This window comes from Bos indicus, chromosome 15 (assembly GCF_029378745.1).
Source record: "Bos indicus isolate NIAB-ARS_2022 breed Sahiwal x Tharparkar chromosome 15, NIAB-ARS_B.indTharparkar_mat_pri_1.0, whole genome shotgun sequence".
Taxonomy (NCBI): Eukaryota; Metazoa; Chordata; class Mammalia; order Artiodactyla; family Bovidae; genus Bos; species Bos indicus.
The window spans coordinates 9,181,590-9,198,973 of NC_091774.1; the positions used below are offsets into that span (position 1 = coordinate 9,181,590).

Consider the following 17,384-nt stretch of genomic DNA (forward strand, 5'->3'; position numbering starts at 1 on the left):
ACCTGGGTTCAATCCATGGGTTGGAAACATCTCCTGGAGAAGGAAATGGCAACCCACTCCAGTATTCTTGCCTGGAAAATCCCATGGATGGAGGAGCCTGGTAGGCTACAGTCCATGGGTCACAAAGAGTCAGACACGACTGAGTGACTTCACTACCTCAAATTAACTCATGGGAAGAGAAATGATTAGTGTGTTGACATGTCCCTAGTTTTGTTAATCTATTGCAACTGCTACACACTATGTTTAAGAAGAGGGCTCACTATTACATTGGTGCCATTTTTGGTCTGGTGGTAGTTTTCTGGGGATGTAGTAGGATGTAGTAGGGTTGGGAAGGTCCCCTGGAGAAGAGAATGACAACCCACTCCAGTATTCTTGCCTGGAGAATTCCATTCCTGGTGGGTTGCAATCCATGGGTTTGTAAAGTGTCAGACAGGACTGACCAACTAACACTTCACTTCAGCAGGAATCAAATATTCTCCCTCTGAGTATCATACTGTCCACTCCATATTTGTGTGAACCTCCCTCCAGACGATATGGGTGTTTTAGCTGCATGTAGATCCTTGCCTAGGCAGCTCTTGTGTAGTTCTTTTCCAAGTCATGCTCTGAAAAGGAAGATCCAATCTTGTGTTCCCTAGGTTCCATCTCATTAGTTTATATTCATGGCTACTGTTGCATTTAGCTTATATTCACATTCCTGTTCCATTGTGCCTATGTCAATAGGAGCTTTCATGCCTAGTCACTTGCCCTGTGAAAACCAGACCTTTGTAGGGGAACCCAGGCTTTACCTCAGTCATCAGTATGAAGTTCCCTTCCCACAAGGGGCCCTTTGCATCATTCCTGCCAGTAGGTCTCCCACTGGGAATTAGCCCATCTATCAGAAGATCTAATAAGGTAGACTCTACTTGTTACCATCAGGCTCCTTTCTTAGAAACTAGATTTTCCCTCTTGGGGACATAAAGAGGTGAGACCATTTCAAGGAATAAAAGAAAAAAAAAAAGCTCTGTCAATGTGTGCCTGCTTGGCACTATTTCCACAACTAAGATGGACAACATTAGAGATTCTTCTTCCCACAACAAAGTATTCCAAGGGGGTTTGCACTGTTTTCATTGAGATAGAACTGGCAGGCAACTTTTAAAGATCAAATTCTTCTGCTAAAATATTAAAAAGTTCTACCTACTGGGTAAAATTCCTCCAATAAGAAAAATAGTAGCTAATTTTTTTAGTAAGCACTTTCTATACACTAAACATTTTACACAAATTGTCTTATTTAATCCTTAATAAATCCTCTATGATACTATTTTTGCATTTAAAAATATTGATCTCTTTATTTTTTATTTGGCTATGTCAGATCTTAGCTGCAGTACACAGAATCTTCCTGTGGGATCTTCTCATTGCAGCAGACGGACTCCATTTGTTGCTCTTGGGCTCAGTAGTTGCTGCAGCACACAGGCTTTGTTGTTCCATGGTGGGTGGGATCTTAGTTTTATGACTTGGGATTACACCCACCACCCCTTCATTGCAAGGTGATTCTTAACCACTGGATCACCAAGGAAATCCCCTATGTTTGCTTTTTTTTAAAGTTAAAATGAAACTCAGTTTAAGCAACTAGTTCAAAGTTATAGAACTGGGATTTGAACTGGTGTCTGTCTTACTTAAGGGTCGGTTCTCTTTCCCCACTCCACATAACAAATGGAAAGGCCATGCTAGGAAAACACACACCTGATAATATACACTTGTGACTAACTGCATAAAATACCTCTAGTTGGGTCAAAATTAATGTTTTCATCCTTCTTAGAAGCACTGAGCATAAAGAGATGAGTAAGACAGAGGCTTTGCCTTCAATCATGTATAGTCTGGGCAGGGAGATAGCGACATGTAAGGAGGTTAAGCAGTTGTGTGATAGAAGGGACAAACGTAGGCAAGGATGAGGGTCATCTCACCGGGAGCCCTATGCCCAGCTTCATGTTTTCTCCAGGTTGTGTGGTGCTTCTTTTCTTCGCTGAGAGTTGCCCAAAGCCAAATGGCTCTTCCAGGCAGTCATATGCTTTCATCTACCATCTATTTTCCTCTCCAGTTTGAGAGACTGCTTGCCACACTTTTAATGAGATCAGGTTGGTGATCCATCGCCATTTATGACCATATTGTTACCCTTAATCATTGGAGGATCTACTTGCCTTAGACTACAAGGTGTGAAGACGAGGGGAAGAGTGTGGAAAGAAGAGGACTAGGGAAGGATACAGAGAGAATGGCTCACCTGTTCTCCCCCAAAGATCAAATTCAATGTCCCTGAAGATTAGGACAGATTTGAGAGAGTGTTTAGTGTGAGGGTGTTTATGATCCATAATAATTCTAGTCTGTAAGAAGTACTATACTTTGTACCTGAATATATTCTTCTTGGGAATTATTTAACTTAAAAATGTATTTCATTTATAACTATTCCAGATTTTAGCTTCAGAATTTAGCCCTTTGTACATCAAATACTGTATTACCATCTCAGATAATTGAACAGCCACCTAAATAATGCTTTTCAGTCTAAAGATAATCATTGAAATATTTAAAAATTCTGTTATAAATAATAACCATTAATGATTCTGTATGAGTTTAAGAAATAGAATCCAATATTATGGAAGAAGAATTTGAAGTTCAGCTAATTCAATACCTAGATCACATATTACTTAAAATCAGAGACAAAGTTGTTCTAAACATTTTTATATTTTCAGATCTCTTGCTGGCACATAGCAGGATGACTTATGTGAAATGTTGCATCTATTTTGGAGCCAGCTGTCTCTCTCCCTGGTCTCTCTCATATCCCCTGTGCTGACCCTAGCATTTTTTTCTTTTTGTGTTTCTTTGCTAATGGAAAGTCTTTCTACTCAAACTAAGTGGTCCAGTCTTTTCCATCTGCCAGGACAGTTTGTCTTTGGGGAGAGAATGCCAAGACTCTCTGTCAAAGTTATGCCTATCCTGACAGTGCATCATGGAGCCATCTTCACCCTGTGTTCAAATTGTTGTCTTTTCTACCCATTTGTTTCCTATGCCTTGTGTAGCTGAAACTGATTTTGATTGCCTTGACTTCCCCAGTGTATGAAGGCAGTTTCTAGAATATAGGTAGAACAATGTTTGAGGGGAAAAAAACAGCTATGTTAATAGGTCTTTTCATGCCTTTTTAATTGCACATCCTCACAATAGCAATTTTTGAGATGCATGTCTATCCAACAGAGTGAACACACACTGACCTTGTAGCCCATGACTTCAGACTCGTTGGCTAATGGTCTGACAGGGTCCCAGCCCAGGGAAAGCTGAGAACCCTGTTGCTCCCACCTGAGGTTGTTAGGTGCTTGACTGGGGGCTGCAAAATGAAAAGAAAAGTGAGTGCAAGAGATATCTTAAATACCTTTATTCACTTAAATTCTTGTGAGTATTTCAATCTTTTTTTGTGTTTAGTAGTTGGCTGGCACCATAGGCTTCCTTCCAGTGAGAATCAGATAAGGAGGGTTTTGCTCCAGGAGTATCATTTTAATAGCTACTCTGCTGAGCTTTTGAACCCAAATCCTTTTATCTCCCTTCTGTGTCAAAAATCGCTTAGCCTTGTTGCACAGGAAGATAACCTTTATCTACTGTGAATGCAAAATTTTCTGAGCTAGTTTTAGAATTCAGATCTAAGCATTGAAGCGAGACTAGGAATCAAAACTCCTCTTCAACTCATTTTATTATGTACCTCATGTGGCTTTCAGAAATGTTAAAAGATGTTTCTCTTTTGTCTGAGACAAACACAAAGCCCAGGTCACTTACGGGATTTCTTGGTGGCTGCACTCACTTCACTGCTGGGTGGCCCATATCCGGCTCCATTATAAGCCCTCACTGTGAAGTGATATAACGTATTTCCTTCTAACCCTGTCAGGATGATGGATGACTCGTTCCCCCTCGTTTTGACGGTTTCTGCTGCATCTTCTTGTTCCATGTCTTTCCGATAACCAATCTGTCAACAAATTATCACACAACGGATTAATTTTAAAGTTTCCCCCGTTGAACTTTTTTTTTACCCCTTGGATGTTTCTCAAACCCACCTCTGGGAAACCATTCCTGTATCACCCAACGAATAGGTTCTACTAATGAAGCCAATCTCAGTCTTAACTGCTGCCTGATTTGCATCTGTGTAAACCATAGCACCTTAACAGTACTCGGCAAAGCAGTTGAAAGGTGCTACCTTGTAGCCTAGTAGCATGAAAAGTTATTCATGAAGTTGAAGAAGTTCCTTTCTCATACATCATTGGGACCATTTCCCATTCAAAGCCATCTAGCTTTTAATTAATTATTTAAGAAAGAGACATGAGGAATATTTCCTCCTCAGCCCCACACAGAGGTGAATCACACAGCTGGATGAGTTTAAAAGAGAAGAGGTGAGAGAACACTCATGATAATTTGGAACGGTATCTTGGACTGCAAGGAGATCCAATCAGTCCATCCTAAAGGAGATCAGTCCTGGGTGTTCATTGGAAGGACTGATGCTGAAGCTGAAACTTCAGTACTGTGGCCACCTCATGCGAAGAGCTGACTCATTGGAAAAGACTCTGATGCTGGGAGGGATTGGGGGCAGGAGGAGAAGGGGATGACAGAGGATGAGATGGTTGGTTGGCATCACTGACTCGATGCACATGAATTTGGGTGAACTCCAGGAGTTGGTGATGGACAGGGAGGCCTGGTGTGCTGCGATTCATGAGGTCGCAAAGAGTTGGACATGACTGAGCGACTGAACTGAACTGAACTGAAATACATAAAAATAACATTACTAGGATTTGGGAGGGTGGCAGAAGGGAATAGCTCTTTGTCAAAGCGCACTTTGTGCATTGAGATGATCTTTCCTGGTTATACACTCTTGGTGGCTGGTCTCATACCAAACTTGATCACTTTAAGAGATTCAGCAATCATCTGTGTATATCTAATGCTTAACCCTATTTGTACATTAGAACTTAATTATACATGAAGGCATAACAGGGTAGTTTCCCTCCCCCCACCCCTACTTCTTTATCTTGGTAAAAATAAAGGAAGAGTAATAGTTCCTTTTCCAGTTAATTACTGTGGTGAAAGAAGTATATTTCTGCAACCATTGCACCTCCTTCAAGTGCTTTGTCTATAGGCTAGAAAGTCAAACATCACAGTTCCAGATTCTGGTACAAAATTCGGGCAGTGAGGAATTTGTTTGATACTTGATATATTCTGGATTATACCTTGGACACCCACTTCCTTGAGTCCATTGGGAGGTACCAGAGGCTGCTCTCTTCCAGGAAAAAAAAGGACTGGAATCCCTTTCCCAACCCTCTTCCAGCCTAGATGCTGGCTGAAGGCAGAGGGAGTAAAAAATGTCCAGAGGAGGAGGAAAGTTAGAAATTATAACTGCAGCCTTATGACATGAAGACTGTAACAGCCATATTTTCTTCTTTATATTGTTTCATATCTAAAAATTAAATAGCCTGGGTCCCTTCCTTTCTTGTGAAAGAGTATTGTGCATAGGTAACTTTCTATTGTAGCCTGTTAGAGGAGACAGACAGGTTGACTAAAGGAAGTTTCTTGGCTCTCCATTTTAAGGAGATGGTGAGTACATTTTCATTTGTTTAAGAAATATTTGCACAATGTCAGTATGGAACATTTCCACTGACAATTGTTACTTTCAGGGAACTGTTGAATGGGTAGAAGAATGTGTATGGATACTGAGTAATGAAAAGGATCTAGTACTTTAGTTTTCAACATCCATTTCACCCTCATTCTAGTGTGTCTTCCTGGACTGAAGAGATGAAAAAATAAACACCATATTTCCAAGGCTCCCTTGCAGTTAGGGCTCTGAATATATTTTAGGTATAGCATATACATATGCATACAGATGCATATGCCTGGTATTTGAAAGTAAAAGTGAGATATAGATTGGGGAGATATAGATTGAACTTCCACCAATTCTGGTGTTTTATTTATTTTTTTTTTCCTTTTGATTTGTTTTTTGCCTACAAGTATAGTAACAGAGACATTATTTTTCCTTTCCCCTTCACCCTCTGACTGTGGCAGCAAAACTGAATGGCTCATTGTCCAAGCATTAGCTTTATGGGAGTTAAGAAGCCACACACAAGAAAACCATTTTGTTGGTGCAAATTATAGTAACATGGTGGAATTCCGGAACTGGCAGTAACATCAGAGGCTTCCAGATCACAAAGTCTTCTTGAATGTGGAGCTGTCCTGTTTGTGATGACTTCCAAACAAACCAGGGCAGTGGAGTGTGGGACTAGGGCTGGAGATTTACTGGTTTTAGTAGACATCAGTGTCTTCCTCTGTGTCTTGGTCCACTGATTAGCTTTAATAGTCATTTTTCAAAGATCATGGAGTCTGTTAATTTAATTCAATAATTTTGTAAACAGTTTAATACTTATAATAAAATACTTCCTATTTAAGCTAGAGTAGTTTAATTCTTTGCAATTAAACACTGTCTGACACACCTACACAGCTCTTGGGGAAAAAAGTGTATATAGTTAATAAGGGACTTCCCCAGTGGCTCAGTGGTAAGCAATCCATCTGTAATGCAGGAGACACAGTTTCAAGCCTTAGGTTGGGAAGATCCCCTGGAGGATGGCTTGGCAACATACTCCAGTACTCTTACCTGAAGAATCCCATGGACTGAGAAGCATTGCAGGCTACAGTCCACAGGGTCGCAAAGAGTCAGACACGACTAAAGCAACTAACCACGTACTCACATAGTAAGATAATCATAATCAAATTCCTGTTTGTCATCCTTGTCTCTTCACAGATTTGAACTGGCATACAGCTGAATGAATGAACTTCAGAAATTTGTTTGATTAAGCTGAAATGCTCTAACCCTGACTTCTGTATTATGTTTGCCCCATTATTCCTAATTCCAAGAGCTAACTTATCTTGTTTCATTTTCAGCATACTTTTAACTGAAGAAATCTAAGCTATTTTCAGACTACAAAATTGAATGACATGTTGTTGGATGAACAAATGTGTATCTTTCTCCTTCCCAATGATGTATCTGATTTTCAGATCTCTGTTTCAACTTTCTTTAATTGGCTGGATTATTTTAAGTTAGTTAAATATATATATTTGAGAGAGTTTAGTGTGATTAAATTCAACAGATTACAGATTTCTATACAAACACAGATTCCAATACAAAGTCTGGACTTCTAAATATTGAATGTTTAATATGCTGATGAATCACCATGAAATTAAACATCCTAAATAAAAGATATTATGTTCTTAAGTGACAGATTTTGAAAAAATATAAATTCTAGCTGTACCAGATAAAACCTGTCATAAATCTAAAATTTTTTTAAAAAGGCATTATTTCTCTTTCTGGAATTTTGAAAAAGAAAAAAGAGCTGGAAGAGTTATTACCTTTACAGAGAAATAATAATTTTATTTCCTACATTTTTGGTGGAGGAGAGGATAAATCAGAAAAGCAGAAAAACATATGGAGTTTAATATCATGCTTATCTAGCGATTCTTAACTTGGAATTGAGGTAATATAGTATTCATAAGTCACACTATACCTTTTAAAGTTGAAACTTCCTCTTTATTCAATTTATTTCTCCATGATTCAATTCTATCATGATGATAAATTTCATCAACATATAAATTTTGAACTCTCTATGAGATCACTTGAAATGAAGTTTAAAACATTTTAAAAGACACAAATATCTGAAACTAGAAGCATAGATAACCTGCTATTTTATCACTTTCACACAATTGGGGTTTTCATGGGTGTGTTTTTATTACATTACATTATTATACCCTTCTAGTATTTTTATTACATATAGCTAATAAATCACGTACTTATAGTCACATATGAATATTTTCCCATTTTGATAGTAATAATTTATCATATCCCTTGTGTACCAAATACCATTTAACCATTGTTCTTTTGTGGAACATTTGGGTAGCTTCCAAATTTGTTCTCTTACTTAAAATGTTGACATGAGTATGTTCTTTGTTCATGTATATTGTTTCCAACATATTGGAGTAATTCCCCAGAACAGAATCCTACACAGGAGATTATAGGATCCAAAATTATTGAAATTTTTATACTTCTGAAACAAAAGTGCTACACTTGATTTTCAAATAGTTTGTACTAATTTTCATTTCCAACAACAGTGTATAAATCTGAGAGATACACTGTAATGTTGCCAGCTCTACATATATCATGGTTGTGGATTCAGAGGCCTACATTTTAATCATATTTTTGAAATCTATAAGTTTCATATAATGGGACAAGTTACTTAACCACTGAATCTCTATATCCTTATTTATAAAGCAGCTAAAATACTACTTACTTCAGTTTTATGAATTGTTTTCAGACAGTTCCCCTATTGTCATTCAACTACTTAAACTATTTTGTTTCTTGGTGGTTTAATATTTCTGATTTTTGTAACTTGTAAGTCTGTTTTCTTTTTTCTTGCTATCTTCACATTGTTTTATTTTCTGACTTCATTCCTCAAAATTATGTTTACTTATGTGTAATATAAATAGTGGCAGGCAGGAAGCATGAATTCTGAGTCAGCCAATAGCTTTAAGAGTGTAGATTTGAACTTAAATCTGCAGGATGCTTTTCTTAGTAGATAACCCATTTTTTTCCAAAATTGATTCTCCAGCGACTTAGTAGTAGTAGTAGTAGGATAATGATAATTTTAACTATGCAGATAACATACTCAGTTATCTGATATGATGATTCTAAGATATTCATGTCATACACAATCTAGTTTCCTTACATGAAGTTATAGGATTTAAATCTACCACTGCTGCTGTATGTAGTCAAAGATTACTGGATGAGCCACAGACTTCCCCCTATTTCCCAGTCTTTATTTAGTCACATTTACAATCATTGAAGGATTCTTCCTATCTGATTTTTGTTACCTGTTAGTTTTTAAAAGCATAATTCTTACCTCCTGTATTCCCTTGTTTTATAACTTAAATTGCACTCAGTGGTCACTGCTCATTCAATAGTGTATTTCCTGAATTTAATAAACAGCTCTATTATCTGATGTTATTTAAATTGCAAAAATTTTTGCACCATTGCAAGTAATTTATTCTCTAGTAAGGTTAGATTTTTTTTTTAAATAATCAAAATGCATAGTGAAATGTAAATATTTTACCATACTTTGAGTTTTTCAAAACTATTAAATTATTCATTCAAAAGTTTTTTTGAATATGCATTATTTACCAAGCACTGTGCCTGCAGGCAACTGGGGATTAATGGTGAGTCCAAAAAGACATAGGCAGAACACAGAGGAATTTTAGGACTGTGAAACTATTATGTACAATTTACAATGGTAGATACATTTTGTCAGAAGACTTAGAATGTAGACATCAACAGTGACTCCTCATTTGTTTTATTTTTATTGAAGTATAGTTGACTTATAATGTTGTGTTAATTACTACTGTACAGCAAAGTGATTCAGTTATATACATTCTTTTTTATGTTCTTTTCCCTTATGGTTTATCATAGGATATTGACTATGGTTCACTGTGCTATACAGTAAGACATTCTTATTTATCCATTCTATGTTTAAAAGCTTATATTTTCTAACCCCACCTCCCACTGTATTCATTCCCCAACCCCCTTCCCTTTGGCAACCACCAATCTGATCTCTGTTTTTGATTCTGATTTTGTTTTGTAAATAGGTTAATTTGTGTCATATTTTAGATTACACATATAAGGTATATCATATGGTATTTGTCCTCTTTCTGCCTTACTTCACTTAGTATGATAATCTCCAGGTCCTCCATGTTGCTGCAAAGAATGAATGCTAATTTAAACACTGGATTTTGACTGGTAATGATGTGTCACTGTAGGCTCATTGACTGGAGCAAATGTCGTTCTCTGAGGGGGATGTTGATCATGGAGGAGTTAAGGTTCAGTGTGTGAAGACAGTGGGTACATGAGAACCCTTTTTTCTGCTTAATTTTTCTGTGGATTCAAAAAGTTTCTTAATTGGAAAAAAATAGTAGCCAACAAAGTTATTGAATGAAAAACCACACAAATGTACAATTGTGGTTCAGTCAAGCTGCATATTGCTAAAGTTCTACAGTGTGGGCTAGGACTCAGTGGAGGGAGGCTGGTCAGAGAAAGCGTCAGTAAGGAAGGCAGAGGACTGGTACGTGCAAACATGGAGAGGTGAGTGGAGAACGTGTGAACCTGAAAAAAACTCCACTTAGGCCAACGTGAAGTCTGAGGGTGCATGTGGCTCCATTTGATCCTAGAGGCAAAGGACGGAGCCTAATCTTAGCACTGGCTGGATTAAACAGTTTGGAGCAATGCCAACACATTGAAGGATCTTAAGCAGGGGTGAGAGTGACATGTACATGTATCGAATTTTTGTTTTGAAAAGATACATGCAGCAGTCAAACATTTTTTGCTTTGTTTTTTTCAGCATATAAATTAGGTCACTCGTTTGTCCAAAACTCTCCATATTGCACTTAGAGTAACTTGCCGACTGCTCACCACAGCTTACCCAACAAGATCGCTGTGTACTTCTCCAACTTCATCTTATATCTCACATCACTGTGTTCACCACCTTCCAGCAAAACAGCCTCAAACATTGAGTCACATTCTTGATTTATAGTCTTTGAACTTCTAGTGTCTTTTACCCAGAAGCTCTTTTTACATTTCTTTCTCCAAATGGCCATCTCCTTTTCATCCAAGTTTTAGCTAAACTGCAAAGCTTCCCTTTGTCACTTCCTTAAAGAAACTTTCCCTCCCTTAGTCACTCTATTTGATATTACTCTGAGTTTTATTATGATTATTATTATCACTTATAATTATCACTAAATGAAAGGAAAAGGAAAGTGAAGTCGCTCAGTCATGTCTGACTCTTTGTGACCCATGGACCATAGCCTACCAGATTCCTCCATCCATGGGATTTTCCAGGCAAGACTACTGGAGTGGGTGGCCTTTCCTTTCTCCAGGAGATCTTCCCAACCCAGGGATTGAACCCAGGTCTCCAGCATTGTAGGCAGATGCTTTATCATCTGAGCCACCAGGGATGCCTATATGAATCACTATATGAACCTATTATTTATCTGTTTAATTGCTTGCTTCACATTGGCATTGAGGAGCACTGTATGATTTATCTTGGTGAATAAATGGTTGTAATATGAAGACAGTTTAGAAAGGGGCTGAAGTAGAAACAGGAGAGCAGTTAGGAGGTGATGCTTGAGTCTGGTAAGAAATGAGGATGGCCTGGATTAGCATGATAGCTATGGACATGGGGACGGATATGCAGTAGAGAGATCCTTAGAAGATAAAGCCAGCAGACTTTGGTGACAGGCTAATTATAGGTGTGATAAGAAACTCTGTGGGCATTCTCTACTTTAAGGTAGGGATATTTTTTCAGTTACTTTGTTTTTGGATTGCTGTTTATTTGGATTTTTATTGTTACTATTGTCACTGATTTTGCTCCATCTATTCTATCTTCTTGGCAGATATCTATTTGGTTTATGGACCAAACTTCTTTTGTTCTTTACATCTGCCTTCTTCTCTCTTACCTTATAGTAAAATTTCCTTATTCATGTACTTTGCATTCTGGGTTTACTTCTCAAGCTTGTACTCCAAAGCATTGGTCTAAATAATTAGCGATATCAAATTTGCTTGATTGTTCCTAATGAATATTTTATTTTAATTACTTTGGTTTTGATTTTATTGAATTCTCTTCAATAACCAGCATTGTTCTTTTAACATATTGATAGAAGAAATATTTTATTTTCTCTCATTGATATCTAGAAACTATGTTTAAAAATTATCTTCTTATTTATAAGAAAATCTCTTATGGGAAAGGAATTAATACTGAGCCTTATCATTTGTTTTCTTATTCCAAAGATTTTTCTCCTATCATTTCCTTCCTTTTTGAAAAGTGTTTCTTTTGTTTAATCATTCTAGGATTTAAACTGTTTTTAATGGTGCTCTACATTTGCATGGGGATATATTCATCTCTAGACTGTGTATCCAAGCCCAGTGGCTGATGCTGTGAGATAGAGGCCAAACTTTGTGCTAGTACAAGCCTCCACTCATATTCTCCACACAACACAAAAGAATTTTCAGAAGCTTGAGATGAGAGACAAAGCTTCATGTTCATGACTACAGTTTTTTCATTGAAGAAAAAGATAAAGGAGAAGGAGGCCAGAGGCTATTTTGTTGCTTGCTTGAATCTAGAAAATGGAATTTTGAAGATGGGTCATTGCACGAAGATGAAAGGAAAGAAAACCTTAGAAAATCCTACTAAAATTCTTGTTTCATACTCCTCATTATGATTGCAAAGAAGGCTCTCTCTTTTCTCATGGTTTCATGGTTACTTTAAGGGAGATTAAGAAAAGGTGATTTTACGTGTTTCCATTCAATTCACAGCCATTCCTAAATTCAAAAATTGTGACTAAACTGACAGTTAGAAGGCAGACACTTCATTACTACTCTGCTTTATCTACTGATTCTTCACCTTCAGATACACTTTAAACACTATACTATTTTCCCAAATAATGCTTAAGTTCCTTTTATGTTCCTCTTACGTAACACCTAAGTTCAGCCATGTATTTCTATTGAGTTTCAGAAATTCCCTGATAGCACAGTTGGTAAAGAATCTGCCTGCAATGTAGAAGACCACAGTTCAATTCCTGGGTCGGGAAGATCCCCTGGAAGAGGAAATGGCAAGCCACTCCAGTATTCTTGCCTGGAGAATCCCATGGACAGAGGAGCCTAGGGTCCATGGGGTCACAAGAGTCAGACACCATTGAGTGACTAAGCATGCATGCCAGTATTCTTGGGCTTCCCTGTGGCTCATCTAGTAAAGGATCCACCTGCAATGCGGGAGACCTGGGTTCCATCCCTGGGTTGGGGAGATCCCTTGAAGAAGGGAAAGGCTACTCACTCTAGTATTCTGGCCTGGACAATTCCAGGGACTGTATAGTCCATGGGGTTGCAAAGAGTTGGACATGACTGAACGGCTTTCACTTTATGCAACACCTAAGTTCATCCATGTGTTTCTATTGAGTTTCAGAAATTCTATATATAGGGAGCACATTTCCCATGGATAATGAATTTGTTTCGGTCAGAAGAGTCTCTGCTCGCCTCTATTTAGTTGATCTCCAGTTTCCTAATCTCCTGAGTTTAGCACTAGGTATAGTTATTAAATTGGCTATTCACAATCAATACTTTGAAATACACTGGCAGTCAGCATTATTAGATTGCATGCACAATTAGCCGCTTTGTGCCCAGAGGTAATTTTACTATAAAGGATACAATTTAATGAATCAAATAAGATAAATAAACAATGTGTAGTTAAGATTTTTAATATTTATGAGACAGTTCAACAGTGATTAGAGGCTCTGCAGTGAGGAAGTATGAAATGCAGCAGGAACATAAGGATGGATATAATTTACTGAATAAGTTGCATTTATTTTTTCTATAAACTGTCACCGCTATCTAAAAATTACACTTAAAAACTGGTTTCAAATATAATTGAATTTGTTCTTAATATGTGTAGTTCAGTGTAAGTCTTTTACAAATGTTAGTTCCCTTCCCTTCTTCATTTTATTTACTCAAGTGTTCTAAAATACAATATATTAAACAGAAAATATTATGGGAGTATTATTTATTTTTATAATCAAGGTCTTTAAATGTTTTGTCTGATGAGGGGTAAACATAAGAGTCCCTAAATACATACTAGTTAAATGAAAAAAGAAAAGTTACAGTATGAAAGTTAATATAGGTAGAACTGTATTAAATTTTTTTAAAAAAGTATTGTGTACTCAAGTATATTATAGGTTAACCACATATAAGGTGTTAGAAATGCAGTTTTGGAAATGTATAGTTTTAAATGCATATATTAGAAAAGGCAAAAAGCCAAAAAATCTATGATAAAACCATCTTATGGAGTTTGAAAAACAGTACATTTTAAGCCCAGATAAACTAGAAAGAAGGGTATAATAGAGATGGCAGCAGTACTTAATGAATTGAGAAACAAAATATAGGAATAGAGCCAAAGTTAATTCTTTGAAAAGGCCAAAGAATTTGTAAATCTCCTTTGATCAAGAGTCATCAAAATAGAGAGAGAAGGAGAGGACATCAGCATGCAAGAATTGAAATTATTGAAAGAAAATAATACCACTGATCTCAGAGATATTAAAAAGACAATGCTAGAAAGTGGAAATGCTTTGTAAAGTGGAAATGCAAATCCTGCCCTAGGTGAGAATTTTAAAAGTCTTGGCAAGTATCCAAAAGCAGACAGAATCTGAAGGAGAGTTTACTCTTGACAAGTTACAACTATGACAGGTAAGTTTGTGAATGTTTTGTTTGAGAATATGAGCATGATGCCAGGAGTTAACTAGCTGGAGTAGCAAATGGTAGAGTTTAGTGCAAGAAAAAGCAGTTGGAAACATAAGGAGGCAATTTAAAAATAAGAGAATGACAGAAATCCAAGTATAAACTTTTCATATTTTTGGCGAAATGATAAACAAATTTTGCCTGGGGATAAATACTGTGGCATTTGATAAAAATGTAAGCAGTGACCAAGAGCAATCTACTCTTAAAAAAGTTGCAATGGGTGGGATTTTTGAGCTTGCTGAATTTTAACTGAGTGTATTCTCTTATCTGCCTGACTTCAGGATACAGAAAAATGACAGTTCTTTAAAGCTTGTGTTTAGAGACTCATTGGGGCTTTCCTGATAGCTCAGTTGGTAAAGAATCTGCCAGAAATGCAGGAGACCTGGGTTCGATCCTGGGTTGGGAAGATCCCCTGGAGAGGGAAAGGCTACTCGAGTATTTTGGCCTGGAGAATCCTATGGACATACAGTCCATGGGGTCACAAAAACTCAGACATGACTGGGCAACTTTCACTTACTTAGAAACTTATTATGAAATATTTTGGATGAAAATTATATGATGACAGAGATTTTCTTCAAAATAGTACTACGATTGCTTGTTTTTGTTGTTCAGTCACTAAGTCATGTCTGATTCTTTTGCAACCCCTTGAACTGTAGCTTGCCAGGCTCCTCTGTCCATGGGATTTTCCAGAGAAAAATACTGGAGTGGGTTGCCATTTCCTTCTTCAGGGGATCTTCCCAACTCAGGGATTGAAGCCCTGTGTCCTGCATTGGCAGGTGAATTCTTTACTACTGAGTCACCAGGGAAGCCCTAGGATTGACTGAAAGTGAAAATGATAGTTGCTCAGTCATGTCCAACTCTTTGCGACCCCAAAGATTGTAGCCCACCCGGTTCCTCTGTCCATGGAATTCTCCAGGCAAGAATACTGGAGTGGATTGCCATTTCCTTCTCCAGGGGATCTTCCTGACTCAGGGATGGAAACTTGGTTTCCTACATTGGCAGGCAGATTCTTTACCTGCTGTTTATATATGGTTTCACGTGGCTCCCCTGGTGGGTCAGACAATAAAGAATCTGCCTGCAATTCAGGAGACCTGGGTTCAATCCCTGGGTGAGGGAGATTCCCTGGAGAAGGAAATGGCAACCTACTCCAGTATTCTTGCCTGGAGAATTCCATGGACATAGAAGCCTGTTGGGCTACAGTCCATGGAGCTGCAAAGAGTCTTTACAACTAACACACACAGGCACACATATATAAAACAGATTATTCATTATTAAGCCCAATTATTCATTAATTCATAATTATTGAAGACAAGTGTTGAGTAGAAATTCAGTATACTCTTTTGTATATTTCACATGTGTAAATATTTCACAGCACAAAGTTAAATAAAAATATGATAAAATCAATGATTATGGTTATATTACAATGAAAAGATTAAATAGGAATAAAGCAAAAAAAGATCTGCAAGGTCAGTGTAGACAAAGATCAAAGAAGGCCTAAAAAATGAAAGCTATATAATGATCATTAGATTTGATATTGCAAGTGGATAATCCTACCAAAACTGTTTTATATACTCAGTCTATTCATAACATACCCAAACTGTAAACAAACGTCCATCAATGGAAGAATGATAAATAAATTGTGGAATACTCACAAGTGAACTTTTAAGAGAAAGCCTGTAATAATATAAATGAATCTTACCAATATACTGTTGAGGGGAAAACACAAAATATAAAAACTCCCTAGGGTTCCCAGAAGTAGCAAAATCAATCAGAAGTAAGATGTTTTTTGGGATTTTTGGAGATTAAGAATAGTGACTATAGGAGACACAAAATGAGTCTCCAGTTTTTACTAACATTTGTTTCATGACCTGGAATGTGCTTACACAGGTATGTTCAATTTGTGGTAATTCATTCAGCTGTGCATTTATGATTTGTGCATTTTTTCTGTATATAGATTAAAAAAATATCTTCCCCTTTGAAAATAGAGTCTTGGCCATTTTGTAACTAACAATTAGTCAATTAGTAATTGGCATTTTTATAATGCTAGTATGTCTTTGGCAAAGCTTCCTTTGTGTGTTCATGTTAAAACACTTTATGATATTTCTCTATTTCTTAGTATAGTAAGCAAGCCCATGTATGTATGTATTTCTTCAATACCCACTGAATTAAGACCTCTATGCCACACGTATGTTGTCAAGTATTTAAGTTATAAACCTAGCTCTCAAAAGGAAAAGTTTGCTGTAATTTGGTAATTCTCATATGGGTCATTCTAAGAGAATCTCAAAGAATCTGTTCCCAGTATTGGTAAAATTAAATGGATTGATATCCACATTTGTTATTTTATTTTTTGCATGAATGTGCATTATATGATAGAGAGTAAGACTGTGGATGGTCACATGATGAGCTCGGGATGGCTGGATTTAGGACTGAGGAAAACACCCTGTTTTGAGGTTGCACCAATTCACATCTGTGTCAAGGAGTGAAAAAATAAGAAATGCTTTTGATTTTGATAAGAGATATAATTCATACCCTTGGGTTCTTTATGTGGATAAGACAATATATTTGGGCATATATTTTAATATTATTTAAATAAAATGATTTATAAAAGTTTAAGAATGGAAATTTGAAAAGTGATTTGGGTAAGAGAATTTTCTCCATCAATAAATGTATCTAGAAGCAAATGAAAAACAAACAGTATAAACTGAGTTATTCATTATTTTCTAAAAGAACTCTGCTGCCGCTGCTGCTGCTAAGTCACTTCGGTCGTGTCTGACTCTCTGCGACTCCATAGACGGCAGCCCACCAGGCTCCTCGGTCCTTGGGATTCTCTAGGCAAGGATACTGGAGTGGGTTGCCATGTCCTTCTCCAATGCATGCTTGCATGCTATGTCGAGAAAACAGGATAGCTTTTCAATAGGACAAGAGACAGAATAAGTTAAGTAACTGAAATGTTGCTTCTTCAGTTTCCTTCGATCTGCTGATTTTTGGAAAACATAAATAGTTTTAGTTAGCCTCC

General features: G+C 37.0%; 1 protein-coding gene across 2 annotated transcripts in view; it reads right to left on the reverse strand.

The window, feature by feature from the left end:
• CNTN5 (contactin 5) overlaps positions 1-17,384 on the reverse strand; it is a 1,681,138-nt gene that overhangs the window by 20,769 nt on the left and 1,642,985 nt on the right. For both annotated transcript variants that reach the window (XM_070803337.1, XM_070803338.1), the window contains exons 22-23: positions 3,793-3,979; positions 3,237-3,349 (exon numbers count right to left, since the gene is read on the reverse strand). In XM_070803337.1, the coding sequence (XP_070659438.1) occupies positions 3,237-3,349; positions 3,793-3,979 (300 nt within the window). The remainder of the gene's footprint in view (positions 1-3,236; positions 3,350-3,792; positions 3,980-17,384) is intronic.